This window comes from Colletotrichum scovillei, assembly GCF_011075155.1.
Source record: "Colletotrichum scovillei strain TJNH1 chromosome Unknown Contig00010, whole genome shotgun sequence".
Taxonomy (NCBI): Eukaryota; Fungi; Ascomycota; class Sordariomycetes; order Glomerellales; family Glomerellaceae; genus Colletotrichum; species Colletotrichum scovillei.
Window position 1 is genome coordinate 47,150 of NW_023336268.1, and position 19,219 is coordinate 66,368.

General features: G+C 49.7%; 8 protein-coding genes across 8 annotated transcripts; 5 read left to right on the plus strand and 3 right to left on the minus strand.

The window, feature by feature from the left end:
• Nucleotides 1-1,745: 1,745 nt before the first annotated feature.
• On the minus strand, nt 1,746-3,229 carry HER10_EVM0000401 (uncharacterized protein; the record flags this gene model as incomplete). Its single annotated transcript, XM_035470185.1, has 4 exons — nt 2,531-3,229; nt 2,320-2,448; nt 2,141-2,244; nt 1,746-2,085 (listed from the first exon to the last, which is right to left on the minus strand). Exons 1-4 carry the CDS (start codon nt 2,846-2,848, stop codon nt 1,746-1,748), a joined length of 891 nt encoding a protein of 296 aa, XP_035327512.1. The 5' UTR covers nt 2,849-3,229.
• Nucleotides 3,230-4,277: 1,048 nt separating this feature from the next.
• On the plus strand, nt 4,278-6,188 carry HER10_EVM0004227 (uncharacterized protein; the record flags this gene model as incomplete). The annotated part of the gene is made up of 2 exons (XM_035473879.1): nt 4,278-4,718; nt 4,776-6,188. 2 exons carry the CDS (start codon nt 4,278-4,280, stop codon nt 6,186-6,188), a joined length of 1,854 nt encoding a protein of 617 aa, XP_035327873.1.
• Nucleotides 6,189-7,530: 1,342 nt separating this feature from the next.
• Nucleotides 7,531-8,226, plus strand: HER10_EVM0001392 (uncharacterized protein; the record flags this gene model as incomplete). The annotated part of the gene is made up of 2 exons (XM_035471140.1): nt 7,531-7,621; nt 7,712-8,226. 2 exons carry the CDS (start codon nt 7,531-7,533, stop codon nt 8,224-8,226), a joined length of 606 nt encoding a protein of 201 aa, XP_035327598.1.
• Nucleotides 8,227-8,809: 583 nt separating this feature from the next.
• On the minus strand, nt 8,810-9,862 carry HER10_EVM0006613 (duf218 domain protein; the record flags this gene model as incomplete). Its single annotated transcript, XM_035476194.1, has 2 exons — nt 9,603-9,862; nt 8,810-9,533 (listed from the first exon to the last, which is right to left on the minus strand). The coding sequence occupies exons 1-2, from the start codon at nt 9,845-9,847 to the stop codon at nt 8,810-8,812; spliced, it is 969 nt and encodes a 322-aa protein (XP_035328117.1). The 5' UTR covers nt 9,848-9,862.
• A 996-nt stretch (nt 9,863-10,858) lies between these two features.
• On the plus strand, nt 10,859-12,009 carry HER10_EVM0011983 (uncharacterized protein; the record flags this gene model as incomplete). Its single annotated transcript, XM_035481389.1, has 2 exons — nt 10,859-11,392; nt 11,428-12,009. 2 exons carry the CDS (start codon nt 10,859-10,861, stop codon nt 12,007-12,009), a joined length of 1,116 nt encoding a protein of 371 aa, XP_035328565.1.
• A 589-nt stretch (nt 12,010-12,598) lies between these two features.
• Nucleotides 12,599-13,027, plus strand: HER10_EVM0007096 (bet V I allergen; the record flags this gene model as incomplete). Its single annotated transcript, XM_035476662.1, has 1 exon — nt 12,599-13,027. One exon carries the CDS (start codon nt 12,599-12,601, stop codon nt 13,025-13,027), a length of 429 nt encoding a protein of 142 aa, XP_035328146.1.
• A 284-nt stretch (nt 13,028-13,311) lies between these two features.
• On the minus strand, nt 13,312-14,516 carry HER10_EVM0008990 (carbonic anhydrase; the record flags this gene model as incomplete). The annotated part of the gene is made up of 4 exons (XM_035478495.1): nt 13,312-13,373; nt 13,557-13,765; nt 13,827-14,001; nt 14,063-14,516. 4 exons carry the CDS (start codon nt 14,514-14,516, stop codon nt 13,312-13,314), a joined length of 900 nt encoding a protein of 299 aa, XP_035328304.1.
• Nucleotides 14,517-17,593: 3,077 nt separating this feature from the next.
• HER10_EVM0005956 (uncharacterized protein) lies at nt 17,594-19,114 on the plus strand (the record flags this gene model as incomplete). Its single annotated transcript, XM_035475557.1, has 1 exon — nt 17,594-19,114. One exon carries the CDS (start codon nt 17,594-17,596, stop codon nt 19,112-19,114), a length of 1,521 nt encoding a protein of 506 aa, XP_035328043.1.
• Nucleotides 19,115-19,219: the final 105 nt, after the last annotated feature.

The window sequence follows — 19,219 nt, forward strand, 5'->3', positions numbered from 1 at the left end:
CTGAATATATTCAAGCTCCTGTCCGTTGCCAATGCCAGCTCTGGCGGTCTCCGCCGAGCTAAGAGAACACATATCTATGATGCTCTTCTTCAACAGTCCTGAAATTCTATTTCGGGATCTCTTACAAACTGCTTTGGCATTTTTGGTCCCAAATTTCAGCCGCAACTTCTCTTACTAAAAAGTAGATTGCTGGTCAAGAGAAGGGATCTGCATCCCGCTCGCTCTTGCTGCAGTACGTGAAGGTCGAGAGCTCTTCTAGGAGCTTCATGCTGAGGGACCAAGTTTTGAGACGAGCGCTCTCCTCGAAGAATTTTTGGCTGTGTCATCAGGTGAAACACAATTCACAGCAGCAAAGATGCTGATCGCAAACGGTGCTAGCATTACATTTCGTGATGGGCCGCCTGAACCAGCGGCAACAAGATATGAGTGGATTCAACATAATCATCTTAAGGTCAAATTGGTAGGCTAATCTCCTGTGAAGTATACCGATTTGGAGAGACAATAGAGGTGCTTGTCTCACATGTATTTAGTTTCACGCGGCTGGAACTGACGGATACACACTTCCACATCACGCTGTCCAAATACAACCGCATGAGCTTCATGTTGCCATGTGCCTCCTACATATCCGAGCTAACCCATACTGCACAAACAAAGTCGAAATATATTCTTTTCAATTGGCCTTTTTCCGGCGAAAGCTCGGAAATCGGAATTGCTTCTATGGTCATGCGCAGGAATCAACTTTCAGAGATCATTATGCCCGACATTTTGATATGGTCAAAGCTCCAGAGGACGGAGACCTTATATTTGGAGCCAGCAGAGCACTCAAGTCTTCTGACAAGAACAATAAAAAGTGTATGGAGAGGACTCTGGTATCTGAAGCTGTATGGACAACTGGCGTTTGTTGAAGAGCTGCTTGTCTGCGGTGTGGGTTCGACGGGCTTAATGAAGGAGGGTGTCAGACATTTGACCCAGCAGCAGAGAAAGGACACAAATCAGTGGTCAAGCTTCTACATAAACCAAATTTTCATGTTCATATACCCAATAAACGGGGACAGACACCCATATCTCTTGCGGTTAGAATATGTATGCACCTATCGTCAAGTTCCTCGCAGACCAAGGCGGTGATTCTGATGCAACTGATCATAATGAGTTCGGACCACTTATATTTACACCTCGGCACAGTCATACGAAGGCTATTCACCAATAGTTATTACAAGTGGCAGTTGAAAAGCTATAGGCTATATTCGCAAGTCAAAAGGTATAGCAACGCATTAGGAATTAATTGTATTCTTATCGAGAGATACTTGGTAAGATAGCTGAAAGCGATTATGGGAACTAATACGTAATTGAATGCTAAAGAAACTATACAAAGTCTATCCTCAGTCAATCCCCCTCGAGGAGCCGCTGAATATAGTACCACCTATTCTTAGCAAAAAGACGCACGAAATTCTGCATGCCCCAGCAGTATGGCGGGCAAGTTCTGACACTTTTTTCGTGGCTCGTACTGTCTCCCATTACTTGTGCAAGTCTCCCGAGTCGACATTGATGAGCGTGATCAGAGAATGTGCCCTTTTCCACATTTCCAAGGCAGACTTCACTAATAACACGATGGAAGAACTCTATGTATTCGGACGCGAGCCCATTGTGCTACTTAGCTCTTCGGGCCGATCAAGTTGCTGTCGCAGTGTGGTGACTTGGGAAACCCACACTCAAGACAGTAGAACATGAACACACGAATGAGAATGCTACACGGGTTCCAATTTCGTCGCCATCCAGATGAACTGTCCCAACTCGTCGTGATTCAGACACCAATTTTCGAAATCCGCTACCCAACCCTCCCTTGGTAAGGCGTTCCCCGCATATCGGGCGTACTCCCGAAGATGAGAGACTTTGAGGGTATCTTTGAAGCCCCTTTGCGATGACTGTTCAAGGTAGTGTCGCTGCCATTCAATGTTTGTCTTAGCTAGCCAGAGGCTGCGTGTGCTCGGAAGGTGTACAGTTTTGCACGTCGCGCCACCGTGCCCGGAAGAAGGACATATTGCTATGCTTAGGAGCTCGTTCAATGCGTAGCAAAAGCATGTTAGTCTAAAAGTGATAAGTTGTTAATAAAGAGCACACATTGTTCGATAATATGACTGACCTCCCTACGCTTTCGTTACTGATCCATTCATGCCGATTGGGAATACTATAATGCTGCGTGTGATTGGCCCCAGTTTGAGCCTGCATCATTGTATAAGTCATAGTCTAGAGATTCAAGCAAGCGGAGGAGTACAGTCAGCCATGAATGTGCATGAATCCTGCCGCGGAACAGAGACTCACGCCCAAAGTAATGGTAATTGATCTGAGGTAGTGTTCAGGGATAGATGCGACATCTTCAACGTGGAGAATGGTATACAACGTGACGGCTTGTACGGCAGCAATCAATGTCTCCCTGTCGTAAGACTCATGCTTCACAATGACTGTGATTAGTATCTGAAAACTGTCTCTGATATCGCCATGGCCCTTCTCCGACGACCGAGATGCGACCTACCTCGTGAAAAAGTCTTTGTTGTTCCATGTAGATGGTCTTCCATGCAAAAGATCTGTCTCTAAGGCTTTCTCTCGGAAACATGCGAACTATACTAGCACATGTAGCTAATGGCTGTGGAAGACATTGATGAATTCCAGACTGCTGGCATAGGATCTCGTCGCCGAAGCACGGCGAGCTAATAAAAGGGGGTAGGTTAAGATCATTGATCAGCATTGCAGGGTATCTCCGTATGCTTCCCAGCATCATTTTCGAAGTAAGCGAGGCTTCTGCAGTTTTGTTTCTACGCGGCCGAAGTAACTGGTCGACATCAACCAGCATACTGAGCTCAAAATTGGCCCTGCTTGAGATTTGTGTGTTGATGTCGGCAATTATGTTGGTAACAATGTCAGAACTCGTGTCAGCTATTGGACCCGTAGATATTAACCTTGGACTGTTGCCCGTAACGCCATCGCTCCAAGACGTTTCATTGGTACTGTTTGTGGGCTCAGCAGCCCATTCAAAAACTCCGATATCACCAATGGTATCGGCGACCTCGAAAACGCTAGCTGTTTGGCAATCATTGAGATCCCTTGTGCTACTTGTAATCGCCGCCTCAATGCTTGAGATATCTAGCGGCGATACTTCAGAAATTTGTCTCGTAGTGCACAACTGCGGACTCCGAAGCTGCCGATAGCCCTTTTCTAGGTGAACAGTTGCCTGCGATGTAGTAGAGTAGCGGCAAGGCCAATTCCGTTGCTCACAGCGGGAGCAGCGGGGCTGTCTTCGGTCACAGGCTAACTTTGATGACCGACATTGTTGACAAGACTTTCGACGGAAGTTGGGCATCCTTACGCTGAGCCTAGTGGTGCGTCGAATCGTTTGGCTTCGGGGTGACGAGCCTGGCTAGCGGAAAGTCTGCCACGAAACAGAAATAGCATCGGCAATCTACAAGATACTCGTCACGTGCGCCACCCCGTGATTTCGAAGGGAGCTACTACCTACGCTACCTAGACCCTTCCCTTTTCTTGGTTCTCTTCATTAGGCCAATAAAGGCCACTGTAACCAAACTTATTAACTCGTAACAATATCAATCGTCACCAGCGCGTGCTTTTGAGGCGGGTGGTTAGAGAATTTCACCCAAATAAGCTGGGCTAGTCCGCAAATGCTGCCCCTATTCACTTTGGCAAAGTCGCTGCCACCACCTGCTGCCCGGTCCGGCCAGAAAAGACAAATCAAGAATCCAGATCCAACTTTTTCAAATTATTGAGATACGGGTCGGGCTACTCTCCACTGCACAAGGATTCCGGGACATCACAAAGGGTAAGACGTCCCTCCGTCGTGCGCAGTCCGGCAGGTGGATTCAATTTCGGCTTTTCGCCACATATGATTGGTCCTGCTTGAATCGGAAATCCGACTGCGACAACTTACTGCACAGACTCTCGGCTTTTCAAAGAGCGGTATGCTTCTTCGGCTGCGCGGGGAGCCATGTGTTCTTGGGTTGCTTGGGTACCGATGACATGTCATTTGGCCAAGGCACAGCTATGAATGGATTCAAGTGAGCTCGTTAACGTTTGGCCCGCAATATCATCAGCTCCGAGTTTCCGTGGAAGAGGCCACTAAAGTCCGCATGGAAGCTTATAAGAGAAGTCCAAAGTGTTGGCACTTCAAAGGATCTGGTTTAAATCATCATCCACGTCCAGAAACAGAGAACTTTACATTCTTTCAAACGTAATCTAGGATTTTCTGCATCTCCTGAGCCCTTTTCACGATGACTGCTATCAATTCAATCACCACCAAATACGAAGCTGAGCGAGACAAGAGATTCATCGCCATCTCTGACAACCAAGGAGACCGTATCAACTTCAGGACTAGTTCGTTGATGAACGACTTTAGTCGTGACCCTTGGGCCGACTACGACGCCCTCGCCAAGGAAACTCCGCCTCTGAGTGATGGTTCCGAGATCCGTTTCCTGATCCTTGGTGCCGGCCATAATGGTATACTTTTTGCCTACCAATTGGTCGCGGCTGGATTCAATCCGGCTGATATCGTCATTGTGGACGAGGCTGGCGGCTTTGGCGGCACCTGGTATTGGAATCGCTATCCAGGCCTGACCTGCGATGTGGAAGGCTACTGCTACTTGCCACTTCTCGAGGAGACAGGATTCGTTCCCAAGCATCGCTACTCGAAGGGCCAAGAGATCCGTCAGAACGTTGAGCAGATCGCAGAGAAGTATGGAATCAAGGGTATGTTCTGTACCAAGGCAAAGGGCGCCGAATGGGACGACGGCCAGAAGCGTTGGATTGTCACAATGAGCCGCAATATGTGCCCTCAATATCAGCATCTCAACGGCGATTTTGTTGTTCAGGCACAGTTTCTCATGCCCGCCGGTGGCCTCTTCTACTCGCCGAGCGCACCTGATGCTCCTGGTCTCAGCGTATTCGTGAAGAACCGGGAAATTTTCCACACCGCTCGCTGGAACTACGAATACACCGGCGGATCTCAGGACCAACCTGACTTGGTCAACCTCAAGAACAAGAGAGTGGGTATCATTGGCACCGGCGCGACCGCTGTTCAGGCTGTCCCCGAGCTGGCCAAATGGTCGAAGCAGCTCTACGTGTTCCAGCGCACGCCCTCGTACTGTGGACCAAGAGAGCAAGTCGAGACGACCCCGGAAAGCTGGGACATTGTAGCTGGCCGGCCAGGCTGGCAGGCCGATCGGATGAGAAACCTGAACAAGTTTCTTAACGACCACCCGGAGGTAACTCCTGCCGATGACCTCGTCAAAGACGGATGGAGTAATGCACGCACGTTCGCTGGACTTATTGGAAGCCCCCGGGCGAAAGATATCACCCCCGAAAACGTCCCTCAGCATCTCCAGCGGATGTTGGAACTCGACGCGGGGATCTCAAGTGAGCTCCGCAAGCACGTCGAGCGCGAGGTTGCCGACCCGGAACTAGCTGAAAAACTGAAGGCCTGGTACCCCGGCTGGTGTAAGCGTCCGACATTTCATCAAGATTACCTCAAGTCTTTCAACCGTCCAAACGTCAGTCTCGTTGATACCGATGGTCAGGGTATCTCTGGTTATACTGAGAAAGGCGTTTTGGTCGGTAAGGGCGACTTGGCCAAAGAGTACGAGGTTGACGTTCTCGTACTTGCGACAGGTTTCGCAACGACGACTGCCGTCGATGGAGACCCAGCCCAAGTACTGAACATGCCAATCCGGGGGCGCAACGGTCGCGATCTGACGGAGAAATGGCAAAGCGATGAGTTCGCCACTTTCATGGGCGTGGCTACACACGACTTTCCTAACCTACTATTCTTTACCGCAAAGGGTGCCACTTCCTCGGCAAACACGACCTACCCGTACACCGTCGGAGGCAGATTAGTCGCTCACATTGCCAAGTCTGCCTGCGAGAATGCTTCTGATATCAACAGGGTTGAGGTCGAGGTCAGCAAGGAGGCGGAGAAAAGCTACACGGAGAGCTTGAAGCCTTACGCTTCATGGTATGCTCCTGTGGTATCCTGCACCCCAACGTACTTTATGGATTACAAGGATCCCAAGAAAGAGAAAAGGACAAAGGAACCCTCGGTGGGCTTTAGTATGGGGGCTGTGGCTTTCGAACAAGTTGTAGACAAGTGGGCTGATGGTAGCTTGAAAGGGTTTGTGGTGCAAGGCTGAGAGTGAACCGCATTTTGCTGAGAGCCCCAAATCGACACTTATACATTATCACTTTGCAGATACAGATGGACTAGTCTGTGGGGTGGATCGAGGGAGTAGAACGTAGCAATAGGTGATCTAGGTAATCATGAAAGGAGGGAGCTAGATGGTCATACCGCTTTGAAGAACTTTCCTCGAATAAGAGATGTAGCGTACCTGTAATGCAAATCAGCATGACCAGCGGTGATGATGCAAGTGTTGGATGTCTTACCTAGGAAGTTTCAAATGATGAATGCAGTCAATCATTTTTTGACCTGTATGATGTTAGATAATCTGTTTATGGGAGTGAATGAACGCTCTTTCACCTTCTGACTTCTTTTCAATTCGACCTTGGCGTGTCTTAGTATCCTATGACTGCTGTGGTTCAAGTAGGTGTCCTTTACTATGCATCATTTCCCTCGTTCTGGTAGGGTGCTTTATTTGATTACAACTTACCTATTCGCAGATACTCTAAACATAAAAAGAAAAAAAGAAAAAAACAACATCTAGATACAAGGATAAATAGGATAAGGGTTACAGACACGACGAGTAATTACTAGCATCGTTTCAATATTATCACGTCTTTTTGATCGACATGACTAAGGACAATTGATTCCGTTATCTGAGGTACCCGTCATTGCTATGACGGCCTGTGACGCTGCGGTTTTCTACGTTAGGTAGTATGTGCCCAAGTACTTTGGAATTATGACAGCATAAGATTGTCTTAGACATTGCCAACACAGAGGTTATCTTAATTTTGCCACTGCCAGCGTGGTGTAGCACCGGGAAGCACAATTTGGATCCTTGGTAAGGTAGTCAAAAGAATCTTCCTGACTGTAAGATCTTCTCTAGGGTAGGTCGATTTATCCTTCCTTCCGCGTCGATCGCATCACGCAAAGAAAGCTCATCCATGAGCTTAATATTGCAGTGCGCTCAAGCAATTGTCCTTATTGTTAGGACATGGTCCGAGTCTGGACTGACAATCCAATCGCGCGGGGCGCAGCAACGCGAGACATCAAAGTACCCAATGGACTCTCAGCCTTGCTGAAACATGAAGTCAGGCCAACATGGTGAATGTTTGGATGAAACAGCCCCTAAGCGCGTCAACTATCGATACTGGTGCGGTGAGTGGCAATCCAAAACAATTCTTGTCACAGGCGAGTTTACGCACAGCCCTTTCGAGGAGAAATCAGCAGGAAACTTGTGCACGGATAATTGAACCAGCTGAATAAAGATAGAGAGTTTTCCTTGCAGGTACGGCTGGCGCCGAGTATTGGTGCTCCATCTGACCATCAAGCTAGCTGCATGCAACATCACACCCAGAATGTCTTCAACCCCCGAATATCAGCCTTTTCTCAAATACTCGGACGACCCGACGACCGAAGAGCCAACATCTCCAAGCCGGCCATCGACCCGTCGGAACACGCTTTTTTCTCATATTCTTGTACTCATAGGCACATCGCTAGTATGGATACTAGTCTTCTTTCTATTCTTTCCAGCACCAGCTGCGACGACCGCCTCCCAAGACGCTGCCCTTTCCCCGTCGCCAGCTTCTTATGGGACTGGCCAGCGACACAATATAACCACTGGTAGAAAAAGAATCTCTTGCGGTAACACGACAAAAGAGGCAAGAGCCAAAGGCTGCAAGTACGATGTCCTGTTGAATCACTGGGTCCCGGCTCTGTGCTTTGACAAAGACTCGGTCGACGAATATCAAGAAGATGCTAGCTGGGGTGCATTTGCGGATAAGAACATGACGCAGCAGTTGACCATCGATGAGATGTCAGAAAGGGACTTTTACTGGACTTCAATCCGGGACCATATCAACCACTGCGCTATCATGTGGCGACGCCAATTCTACGCTCTTTACGACGAGCGGGCTGCAATTGACACCATCGTCACTAGCCCTGGGCATACCGAGCACTGCTCACAGTATCTCATGGACGCTGTCGATTCGAAATGGAAGGAACCAACAAAGACGATGAGAGGGTTCGCGGGGTGCTGGGTACGCAAAACATAGTGCTTAATGCGATACATCAACCAAATACCAAGAGCTTTAAGCACACTAGGGCCACCGTGTGGGTGTACAAGTTGAACGACAGCGGTGAATAATTATGCTATGTTATATTCGTCTGGTTTCATTGGGCTGGCAAAATCAACATGCATTGGGCATCGGCCTCAGTGTCTCTCGAAGAGCCCCCGAAGTTTGGTTAAAACTCGCGCCCGAGACATCTTTGCAGACTTTGGTAGTTGTCAAAAGAATAACACATAATAGATATCATGTTTTGGGGTTGTTGTTTTTTTCTGGATGGTGCTGAGTTGAGATTGTATGTAGACACCTCCAAGCGATGCAAGAATACCCGCCGGGATTCAGAACAAACCCGCTGTCAAATGGTTTCGGGAGCCTCGCAAATTGCCAAGCCGACAGCTTGTAAGACTTGGAGGACGTTCTGCTCCTAAAGTGTGTTCTGTCTATCACGAAAGCCTACTATGTACGTGATGCGCTGATTATGCATCGGCGTCCAGGCTCTCATGCAGATGCAGTATAGTTATTGCCGACCAAATTCCAAGCAACTCTATTACCGTTAATCATATCCCTTCAATCAGCTCCTGCGCTGTTTCCCGAGAAGGTTGTAGAGCGTCGCCCAGGCAACATCAACGCTCTCTGGAATAGTCACATGAACTATGAAATCTTTCCCCCTTGGCCCATAGCCCGCTTCGTCATCCCTAAGGCGAGGAATCTCCCCCATGAGTAAATCAACAAATCGGCCTATGCTCCACATGCCACCTCTTGTCTTATGGGTGCACTCCTCGCCATCAAATACAAGCTGAGCCATGACATCCTTATCAACGTTGTCCATTGTTGTGTCGATGAATCTAACTTGGGGGGTGAACGTGGGCCAGCTCTTTATTTGGGGCAACACATTAGATTGTTGCTGATATGCCCTTTGAAAGGTGGCTACCGTTCGCCTTGACATCGTCGGGTCTTGCACTATGACAATGGACCTCGGTGAGTAGACCCCACAGGCCTCAAGGACTCGTTTTGACTCGGCTGCATTCCCTCCACAATTTGTAGAACGGTCTTCAACTACAACCAAGAATTTGTTCGTATCATCTGGCTGGATTGTTGCTTCTACAGATCCAACGTCATGGATCTGAACTCCGTACCAGCGCTCAGCTATGAGCTGCAGGACACGCGATTCGGCCTTTCCTTGCACTTCATCGGCAAGCACATTGTAGACCGGATGATTCTCGATCGCTTCGTATAGAAATGGCGTCGAGTGGCCGATGCCACCACACAACACCAGAACTGTGTTCCTTCCCTCTCTAGATACGGGGATTAGTACATGGTCAAGAAGATGTAATCAATCGCACAGGAATGCGGCATCTGCATACGTGTAAATTTGTTCTTTCGACTCTAGCCCATTCGTAGCCACTGCCGAGAAAACCACATCCGCAAGTGACAAAACCGAAGAGGCACAAAAGACGATGACATCGGTCGCTTGGTGCTGTTCTAGGCTGCTCAGGGCAGCAGGGTTCGGGAGAGAACGGAAGAACTGGTTAAGACCGTCCACATCTTCGATCTCCTCATGTGATAGGAATGAAGACAGGGTATTGATTGCGCAAGCAGCGTTGGCCATTGGAACGAGTTGACAGGCATTGGATATGCTAAAAGGAAAAGGAAAACGCGCATTGAAGCCACCAAGTACTCTTTACCTCTAAGGTAATGAGGGGCTGATGCAATTATCAACTGCTTACGTAAAATAAATTCCACCCAACTTCAGAGCTAGCAGAACCAGGTGTCGCCATACTTTGCGGTCATTAACAAACTTCATAACGGATCAGCTAATACCTTAGTATCACATAACCGGCTCGAAAACGGAACACAGGCTTTTATGCTATGGACGACAGCCCAAATAACATTTAGATATCACCAAAACTCAGAAACGCCCCAACCTAGCTCAACTTATTGTTATGCACCTTTAGTTCGCATTCAGAAAGGAGATATCAGCGTAGACAACACCGCAAAAATAATGCCCCTGATTCGTCTGGCAGTATCTGACATGGACTGTCGTATAATGCTAAAAAGAAATAAAGAACAACTACCTCGCCAACTGACAAGACTGTGCCTCGTTTCCTACACATGGAATATACTACCTCCTCCTGTAACACGAGCCTCCCCTGCGGAATTTGACAAAAGTGGCTGCGGAGTTGATTTTACCAGCCTGATTTTGGAGCCCAGAAACTCCGCAGGTCGTTGTCCATCTTTATACATGTACCAGGCTACCTGAAACTCCGCCATAGCACTTCATCGTGCTAGTAATTTATCTTTGCCAAGGAGGCCCTCCCAAAGTATGACACAAACATTCCACCGCATGGTGGTAGTTGAGCTTACATAGAGTTATCTGGGAGAGCGATTATCAGACATGTTCCTAAGGCACGAAGTGGTAGTAGGGCTATATTATGCTTCTCCGCGGCATCGACAACTCCGCTCCACGAATACTTTATTTAATTTAGCTTAAAAGGAAAACGTTTTGCTGAAATCTGTCGTGACTGCTGCTTTACTTACATCTACCTCTTGGTCTATCAGGTCTTTGAATCTAGCGCTCATTCCAGAATTTACACCACAGTCTACATCAACACTCATCGTCATGACCTCCACTCCGTCGATCCAAAACCGTGTAGTCCTTCTCCAGAAGGTAGAAGGCATGCAGAACCTTAGGGCAGAATTGCAGATTCGCCTGATTCCTGAAGTGACTCCCGGAAGTGTCGTGATCCGCGTGCTGGCTGCCACTGTCAGAGCTAAATCGCCGAGAATCTATCGGGACCCAAAGAGTGGATATCCACTGCCTTTCCCACTCGTCCCAGGGCATACCGCTATTGGAAGGGTGTCTAAGATTCCTTCAGATGTCACCATTCTAAAAGAAGGCCAGCTTGTTTTCTTTGATCCTTACATTCAAGCACGCGATGGGGGTGGGTTTTATATTTCCGCCATGATGGAGGGTTTTACTCCTGAAAGCTTCAAACTGTCGCGCGGAGATTGGCGGGATGGAATATATGCAGACTACGCCAAGCTACCGATCGAGAACTGTCATGTTCTTGACGAAAGCCGCTTATTGGGGCATGAAAGCCAGAGTGGGTTGGGCTATACTCTACTGGACTTAACACATTTGTTTAGCATGCTTGTTCCATTTGGGGACTATCAGATATCGATATCAAGCCAGGAGATTCCATACTCATCGCCCCAGCGACTGGTCGACACGGGTCAGCTGCGGTACACCTCGCCTCAGCATTGGGTGCACGGGTTGTGGCTATTGGCCGCAACCACAACAATCTCTCAAAGCTTGCCGCAATGAATCCACGCATCTCGTTCGCGACCATTACCGGGGATACTGCAAGGGACGCCGACACTATACGCAGAGCGTGTGGAGGTCTAGCTGACGCATTCTGGGACATGTCACCGGCCGGGGCTGCCTCCTCAACTCACTTTAAGAGCTGCCTTGAGGCACTCAGGATCGGAGCGCGTGTTAGTCTCAGTGGCGGCGCCCCGCTTGATGTGAACTTCAGCTACGTTGACATTCTCTTCCGCGCGCTTACTGTCAAAGGCACGATGATGAGTACTCCAGAACAAACGAGGCGACTCATCAAACTTGTGGAAAGCGGCATCCTGCCACTTGGGAATAGAGCTGGCATGGGCCCAGTCAGAGCGTTTGCGTTGGAAGCTTGGGAAGATGCTTGGAATGCTGCAGATCAGAGGAGAGAACCCGGAGAAATCGTCATTACCCCTCAAGTACCGAAATAAATTGATAACAAGATACATTGTCTGTGTTGACAAAGTCAATGGCCCCCGTTCTGTGTATGGCTCACATTTGGTCGTCTTCATGTTCCTTTGTGACTCCTGACATAGTGTCAACTTTCAGCAGTTGCCAGTATTAGTATCTACTCAGTGCTCAAATGGAAAACTTCAGGTACCAGAGACTGTTGTTGAGCTATTCTATTTCCTTAATGCCTTGAAGAGATAGTTGAGGAGGTTCATTCACTATTACCCTACTCACCCTAGCTCAATTTATAGAAGTATATTAAATCAAGCATTTAGTTAAGGAAACCTGGCATTTGAAGCTCGGATCTTATTTGCGCCAAGTCCGCCAGCGACGTCCGCCATCGCTCCGTCGCAACCCGCGGGCACTGGCCGGGGGCTAAAGAGGCATCCCACAGGCTTGATTAATCATATCCCACCGGCTGCAACGGACTTCAAAAGAGACAAACTACCGGCGCACATACGCAATATGTTTCCAGGGGAATATTGATCTCTTTGATCTAATCAAAGCATTGTCCCCTCAAGTTAAACTCAACCTCATCTCAAATCTTCCACTGCCGACGGTTCCGGCACCATGGCACAGGACAAGACGAAGGAAGTTGTGAGAGTGATCGACGCACCAATCGCCGACATTTGGGCAATAATTGCAGCCTTTGGTTCCGAGAAGCTTTGGTTTCCCAATGTTATCAAGTCCAGTCTTGAGGGATTCGGTATTGGATCAGTTCGCACACTGACTTTCAACAACGGCCATGTGGTTCATGAACGATTGGAGATAGCCGATCCGGAGACACACACCATCACCTACCTAATTCTTGACGGCGTCCCGAACACGACGAACCCCCGCGGAACGCTGCAATTGACAGCCATAAGCGAGGACAAAACGCAATTCAGTTGGTCGGGCGCTTCTGAATGGACGGAGCCAAGCTTTCAACCGGTTCTTGCCGGAATGTTGGAGGAGATGTTTAACGGGTGCATGGATGCTATTGAGTCCATTTTCAAGTAGCCGGGAGAACAACCATACATGATTTAGTTATTAAACAACTATGAATACATTGAAATATGAAGACCTCTAGGCGATTAAGCGTTTGGGACTGGAAAAGTAGAGATGCAAGCTTTCAGAAACTTCTCCTCCAAATCGTACCCACTGCCCATTATCCATTACTACATTCCTTCCGTTCAACGATGCCTGGCGTCCGACGCAGCATTCCTTACGTCAATATGTGGATTGTTAACTTTCGAGCCAAATCCTCTACTTTTCTGCAGGGGGCTAATTATTGTTCAACTGGCCTAGTTCCTGCGCCCGCCCTTTTTGCCCTTCTTGCACGGACTTTCTTCCACGGGATCTGCGACTGAACCCAAGTTTAGCGACTTTCATGTCTCACTTGGCAGAGCTTGTTATAAGAACATCGTTTCCAAACCTCGAAAGCTTGGCAGCTTCGTTGGTCAACTTCTTGACATGGTAATAGCTCCCACTGATAATAACAAGAAAATATGTTCAATTGCAAAGATCATCTAGTAAATCTAGTTCGTACCTTGACCACTCTCGATAATCTTCTTGAGGCTCTCATATGCATTCTCCAACAAGTTCATTTCACCGGGACTGTTCTGGGTATAGCGGGCGTTGTACTTCATGATGCTCTTCGTCTTCAGGTAGGTCGCAATGTCGAGGGGAATCGGGCTTCCAACAACGTTCCACGCAATGGACTCGGTGCAAGGAGGGGTTGTGAGAGAGCCTGTGTATCTTGGGTACAAGTTAGACTGAAGCTCGGGGAAGCTTTCAAGGATTGGTAGATGGAACATACTGGTAGATGGTGTTCTTGGAGATATGCTGAGCCAGGCTGGTAAAGTCCAGAGGTCCAGTTGCAGCGTGCGATCCGAACTCGGTGACCTTGTCGACGTTCTTGAAGACGGCGGCCAGGAGAGGGTCCGACTTCTCGGCGACCTCGATGGGAAAGCCAACGACAGCGAGAGAGGATCCTGAGTGACAATTAGCAATGTTCGACGGGATTGCGAGGAGTCAAACAGGGCGAGAACATACCGTTTCCTATCTCGGCTTCCCAAACGAAGTGAACCTCGAGGGGAAAGTGCTCGCCGTTGATACGGTGCTCACTAGGGGTGTGGAAGTGGAATTGACGCAAATTGTAGGTCTTGCCACCATTCTTCATGGTGCCGTTTGCGCGAACCTCCAGGAATCCAGAGAGATTCTCGAGTTCACCTCCCTCGGGGTGCTGGTCCGGGCTGAAGGTGATGGTAGAGCCTTTAATCTGCTTGGTGTTTGACTGTTGAACGTTGATGGGAGACTGGCTTCTTCCAAGAGCACAGGCAGAGTTGTTGGAGCTGATGGAGTGCCAGTTGAGAGGGCCATTCAGACCGTCGAATCCGAAAGTACCATCAGCTCTTTTGAAAAGCTGATCTTTCTTGAAAAGGCTGGTTCCATGGTGGCAGAAGGCGGCAACCGCAGGAATGAGGGAGAGTAGAGTGGCAGACTTCATGATGAGTGAGAATAGAGATTGTACAGGACGAGCGATTGTATGGTAGAATACTAAAAGAGTGACTGGTTCCCAGTGAGAATGAGGTGAGACGAGAGTGACTTTTTGAAACATCAGATTAGACAGCGGGAGATCTAAAGGTAAATATACACCAGCACTGCAGAGTGGTAGTTAATCGTAAGGAGCGGGAAGCTATGACAATGAGATGCGATATTAATTTCATGGAGCCATGATGGCACCAATCTGCGTAGAAAGCAACGTCTTGGCAGGTTTACCTGGTCAAGCCGCAAGAAACCCAAGCCCCTTTGAGGATTTGGCAGGCTTCTGCCAACTATCTGCTTGAGGTTGGAAAGGGCGGACCTCTTTGCGAACACGTGCTTGGCAATGATCAATCGTGGACGGAACCAGGGGGGAGACTGGCAGGGATAAGAGTCAGGACATGGGAAACACATCACGAGAACGGAAGGGGGTCCTCTCCACGCCCGGATGAAGTCAGGTCCAAAGGAAGCACCGCGAACGCTGCCGCGATGACAACTGGAGAAGGACGCCGAAAGATTGGCCGGAATAGGTTGTCATCAAAAAGTCAAACTGGCGAGCGCTTGGCGCAAGGCGTCGCAATGCTAGTGGAGGTAGGTAGTACGGCGTGATCCCGCGTGAACACCACATCCCGCGATATTGAGTAGACATGTTAGTCTTGGCCACATGGTAGATGGTGAAGCTTGGCCAAGAAGAAGAGTGATGAGAGGACCCTCCAAGGGCTCCAGTTCAACAATGCTAGACACCCGGCTTTGGCGTCGAACGCAGAGTGTCGAGGAAGCCCATTCGGCGCCGACGCATGTCCGTGAGCGGCTGACTCGCCTTGCTATTAGTGGCCACATGTTCATTAACCTCTGTCAGCCGTGTTCAAGAATAGCCGCCGCTCGCTGGGGTAGGCTCAGGCAAGTGTTCCTTAGTGATGAAATCGTCCGAACTCGCTACAGCGGACTTGCGAACACCGCACATGGCAGAGAAGGAGGAGGGCGGAGAAGATGGGACTGGAATTCGGAAGATGTGAGGAGCACGAGCAGCTGCCAGCCCGTGACAGTGGTGGGGTTACTAGTTAGGACCGTTGGTGATGCGACGACGCTGACGCCAAGGATTGGGGACAGGGCTCCGGGGTTCCCAGAGCGCGCGCCTTACTCGGTGCGGCAAATGTAGAGAGGCCCATCGTGAGTTGAGGTGAGGGCTAAGCGGTCGGCGTAGACGCATGTAAACTGCGCTCTGCCTGGTTGATGCCGGTCAAGATAAAGTTTAGGGCCCAGAAGAACTATGCGCCTGGGTCATTGTGGCTCTTTTGATTGGAGCCTACGCCGCCAGAGATGAACCCGCAGGTCGGTCTCTGGCGAGCCAAGAGTCTCCAAGACTGAAGGGGGAGGGGTTTGCTCGTGGACGTGCCCAGAATGCATTTTTGGCACACAGCCACGTTGCCTTGCGACCTTACTCCTGTGTATGGACTGTGTAGGCCGTGTTGGATGGCCACTGCACCACGCCCTAAGGTAAGGTAGACTATAGCATTTTGGGCCTTAGCATACCGGTGTCCTGGTTCGGCAAACGTAGGCGAGGACTGAAACTAGCTTTGCCCGCCATGTGTACAGCGTAGGTCTCCGTATGGAGAACCTGCGGTCCTGTGCTTGAGCCTGGAGCGCAGGACGATGATATTACATGTTGCCAAGGCCATCGCAAGCCATCTTGGCCCATCTTAACAGCCACGAATGCTTTATCTTGGCAAATATATAGCTGCGGCGTTTTCTCGATGGCCCAAGAAAAGTCCAAGACTTACCCAAGACCTCCCAAGACCCGGGGACATAACCGACATTCTTCATCGGGCATGGCGGCGCCGTTTCTCCGTGGGTTGGAGCGGGCGTACCGACACCTTGGAACAGGAACTGGGCGGCACATCTGAGCACTGACATGCGCCAGCGGCATGTGTCTCACTCTCGGATCGCAGCGCCTGGGAACCGCCTGGGATTCTCGTATCCGCCTATTGGTTCGTTGTTGGATCCTGGCCTTCCCCTGATACTTGCGGGTACTTTTACAAGAGACGAAACTCACTGCTTGCGGCTGTGTAGGTATTCGTACGCGGTAAAGACGATGTGAAGCAGAGTAGGTAGCCCAAATTATCAATCAAGATCTCACTGGCTCCTGATGCGCACGGCTTATCTCTTAGATCAGAAGGAAGAATAGCAAGCGATACTTGGGTTGGGAAGAAACTTTCATCTATTCCGTCATCAGCCAAGGCTTGCGAAAGACAATATGCAAATACCTTCCCGAAATAAAGTAGGTACGCTTCATCCCAAAGTCTGGGAATACTAAGTACTTGACAATGGCTTCACGGACTGACTTTCAACGTGCACTTATTGCAATACTTGATTAGTCTCATCCTCGTTCATCCCGTCAATCCATCAGCAGCTCCCCCACTACTTACAGTACTTTACGTCGTCCCAGAGTCTCAGAGTCCAAAGTCGAGAAAATAGCCTGCCCAGTGCAGCTTGCCGAGATCCCTAGCGTGCAATAACGTTTATGTCTTGGCACACTAAATTCAGGACTGCGGCACTGCGACAGATGAGGACCGCCACGTAATTGGCTGCATTGATCGGGCCTTGAGTCCAAGGTTTCCGTGCAGGACTCCAGGAGGACCAGGCCCCAAGCCCAGGGGACAGCGGGCGGCGGGTGGACCTTCTGAAATCTAGAATTCTGGAGAGAAAAACATTATTCCAATTTTCAATCTCCTCCCACATCTCGGCTTGGCGCGGCGGGTTTCTTTCACTTGGAAATAGGTCAGGAGGGCAATCATAATCCAGAAACACCCCAACGCTCCTCATCAGTCATCCAAGTTTGTCTAAAGAGAACAACACAGCTCAGCAGGTTGTAGACTTGGACTAATTATCCCAGTCGGCCAAGCCCGAATCCTCGCTCACCCTTTCAACTTCAACAACACAACACACCAGACCTGTCCTTGGCAAAACTCTCACACTCACGCAAACGGATACGGGTATACACAATCACACACATTCTCATACCTATCTCCGCCCTCGTTATCCATGTCGCTCTCCCTGTCTCCTCTGCTCGACGCGCTACCGACGGACTTTGTACCCGAGTCAAGCGGGCTTGTCCACCCCCGCCCAACTGTCACTGCCTCGCCTGCATCGTCCATCTGGAGAGATCTCCCCGAGGCTGTATTCCGCCAACATGTCGTTACGTTGGAGAAGCTGACCAATGCTGTTCCTGTCGACGCCGAATACTTCCCGCTACCAACCCAACTGACGGCCTCTTCAGACGGGTCTGCGGAAGCTCATGCTAAAGTGCTTGCAGATGGCTCTCCAGAGACTATTGTGACAGATGTCCACTGCCGAGAGTCCGTAGAGCAACTCAGACATCCCCGTCCCCGCCTGTTAACAATTGCCATGGAGCAGCGCCTGGCAGATGATATTGCCTACCTTGTCGCCGTTGGAGAGGGAGCGCAGTCCGTTGCTGCTGCCACTGTCCAGGAAAGTCGGATAAAAGTCGACGTTGCAACGGGAGGCCTCGATGGAGGTCCCAAACAAGATCAACGAGCGCTCCCAGCAGCAAGTCTCAAGGTCACCATTGCCTCCGCAGATGCGATCGAGCCCAACTCCCAGGCTTTCCTACGCTCTGTTTTCCAAATCCTCTCTTCCCCGCCGCCTGCCAAGCCCTTACATAGCCTCTTGGACCTGGTCATCCGGCATCATCAAGCTCGCCTCCTCAACCGCCTTCGATCCGCTAAATGGAAGAAGCCAACCTATCTCTCCCGTACTCACAAGAAACCCCTGTATGCCGACTTCGCCAACCTCATCCACCGTGCACAATTCCTTTACTCCAAAAGAGAATCAACCGCGCGGGCTGGGCTAGAACGAGAACTCTCGGAGATGGCCGCCCTGCTAGAAGCTTTTGAGACGGAATCAGACGACCACGAGAAGTTGGTCGAAATCGCTAAGTCTAGCTACCGGCTTTGCGCGTCACCCCTGATCGCAAATTACCTAGAACGCTTACAAGCTATCAGGGCAACAGCGCAAGTTCAGGCCTGTCTCAAAACCTTGCGTCAGCTTGAAAAGATCGCAGCCTACTATCGCATATGTCAAACTCTGACTAGTCTGTCCCACACACATCCAATGGTCTTCAACAGCGCTAAGCTCGTTTTCTTGCCTCCTTACGAGGCAGTGCCTCTTACTCTCGCCTACCAGCCATGGGCAAAATCTACCCACGTGCATGCAGAAGTCATTCTCTCTGTACATCATGACTTGGAGAAATCTGACAGCCCTTGGCACAAGCCAAGATGTCTAGGCGCCTCCAAGTACTTTTGCTACCTCTGCTTTTTGTTCATCCGACATCATGGGACCTATTTTGCGGCCAATACGCACGGGGCTTGCTACGACCAATGGACTATCCCAGACCTTGCGGACTATCCTCAGCCCCTCGCAGACCACTACAGGAAAGTTGTGCGAGCGATGGATGAGGAAATTCAACATCAAACGCATGGCGCGACATGGAGACCGGAGCCGATGACGAGCCGGGAGAACTTGATAGGACTAATAGACGGATAGATTTGATAACATGAGTTCTGCCCGGGCCTAATCTGATCCAAAGTGTTCCAGGTCAGACTTTTGCCCAGACTAGTCCCGCTACGCGTGTTTGCAAGTCATGACTCT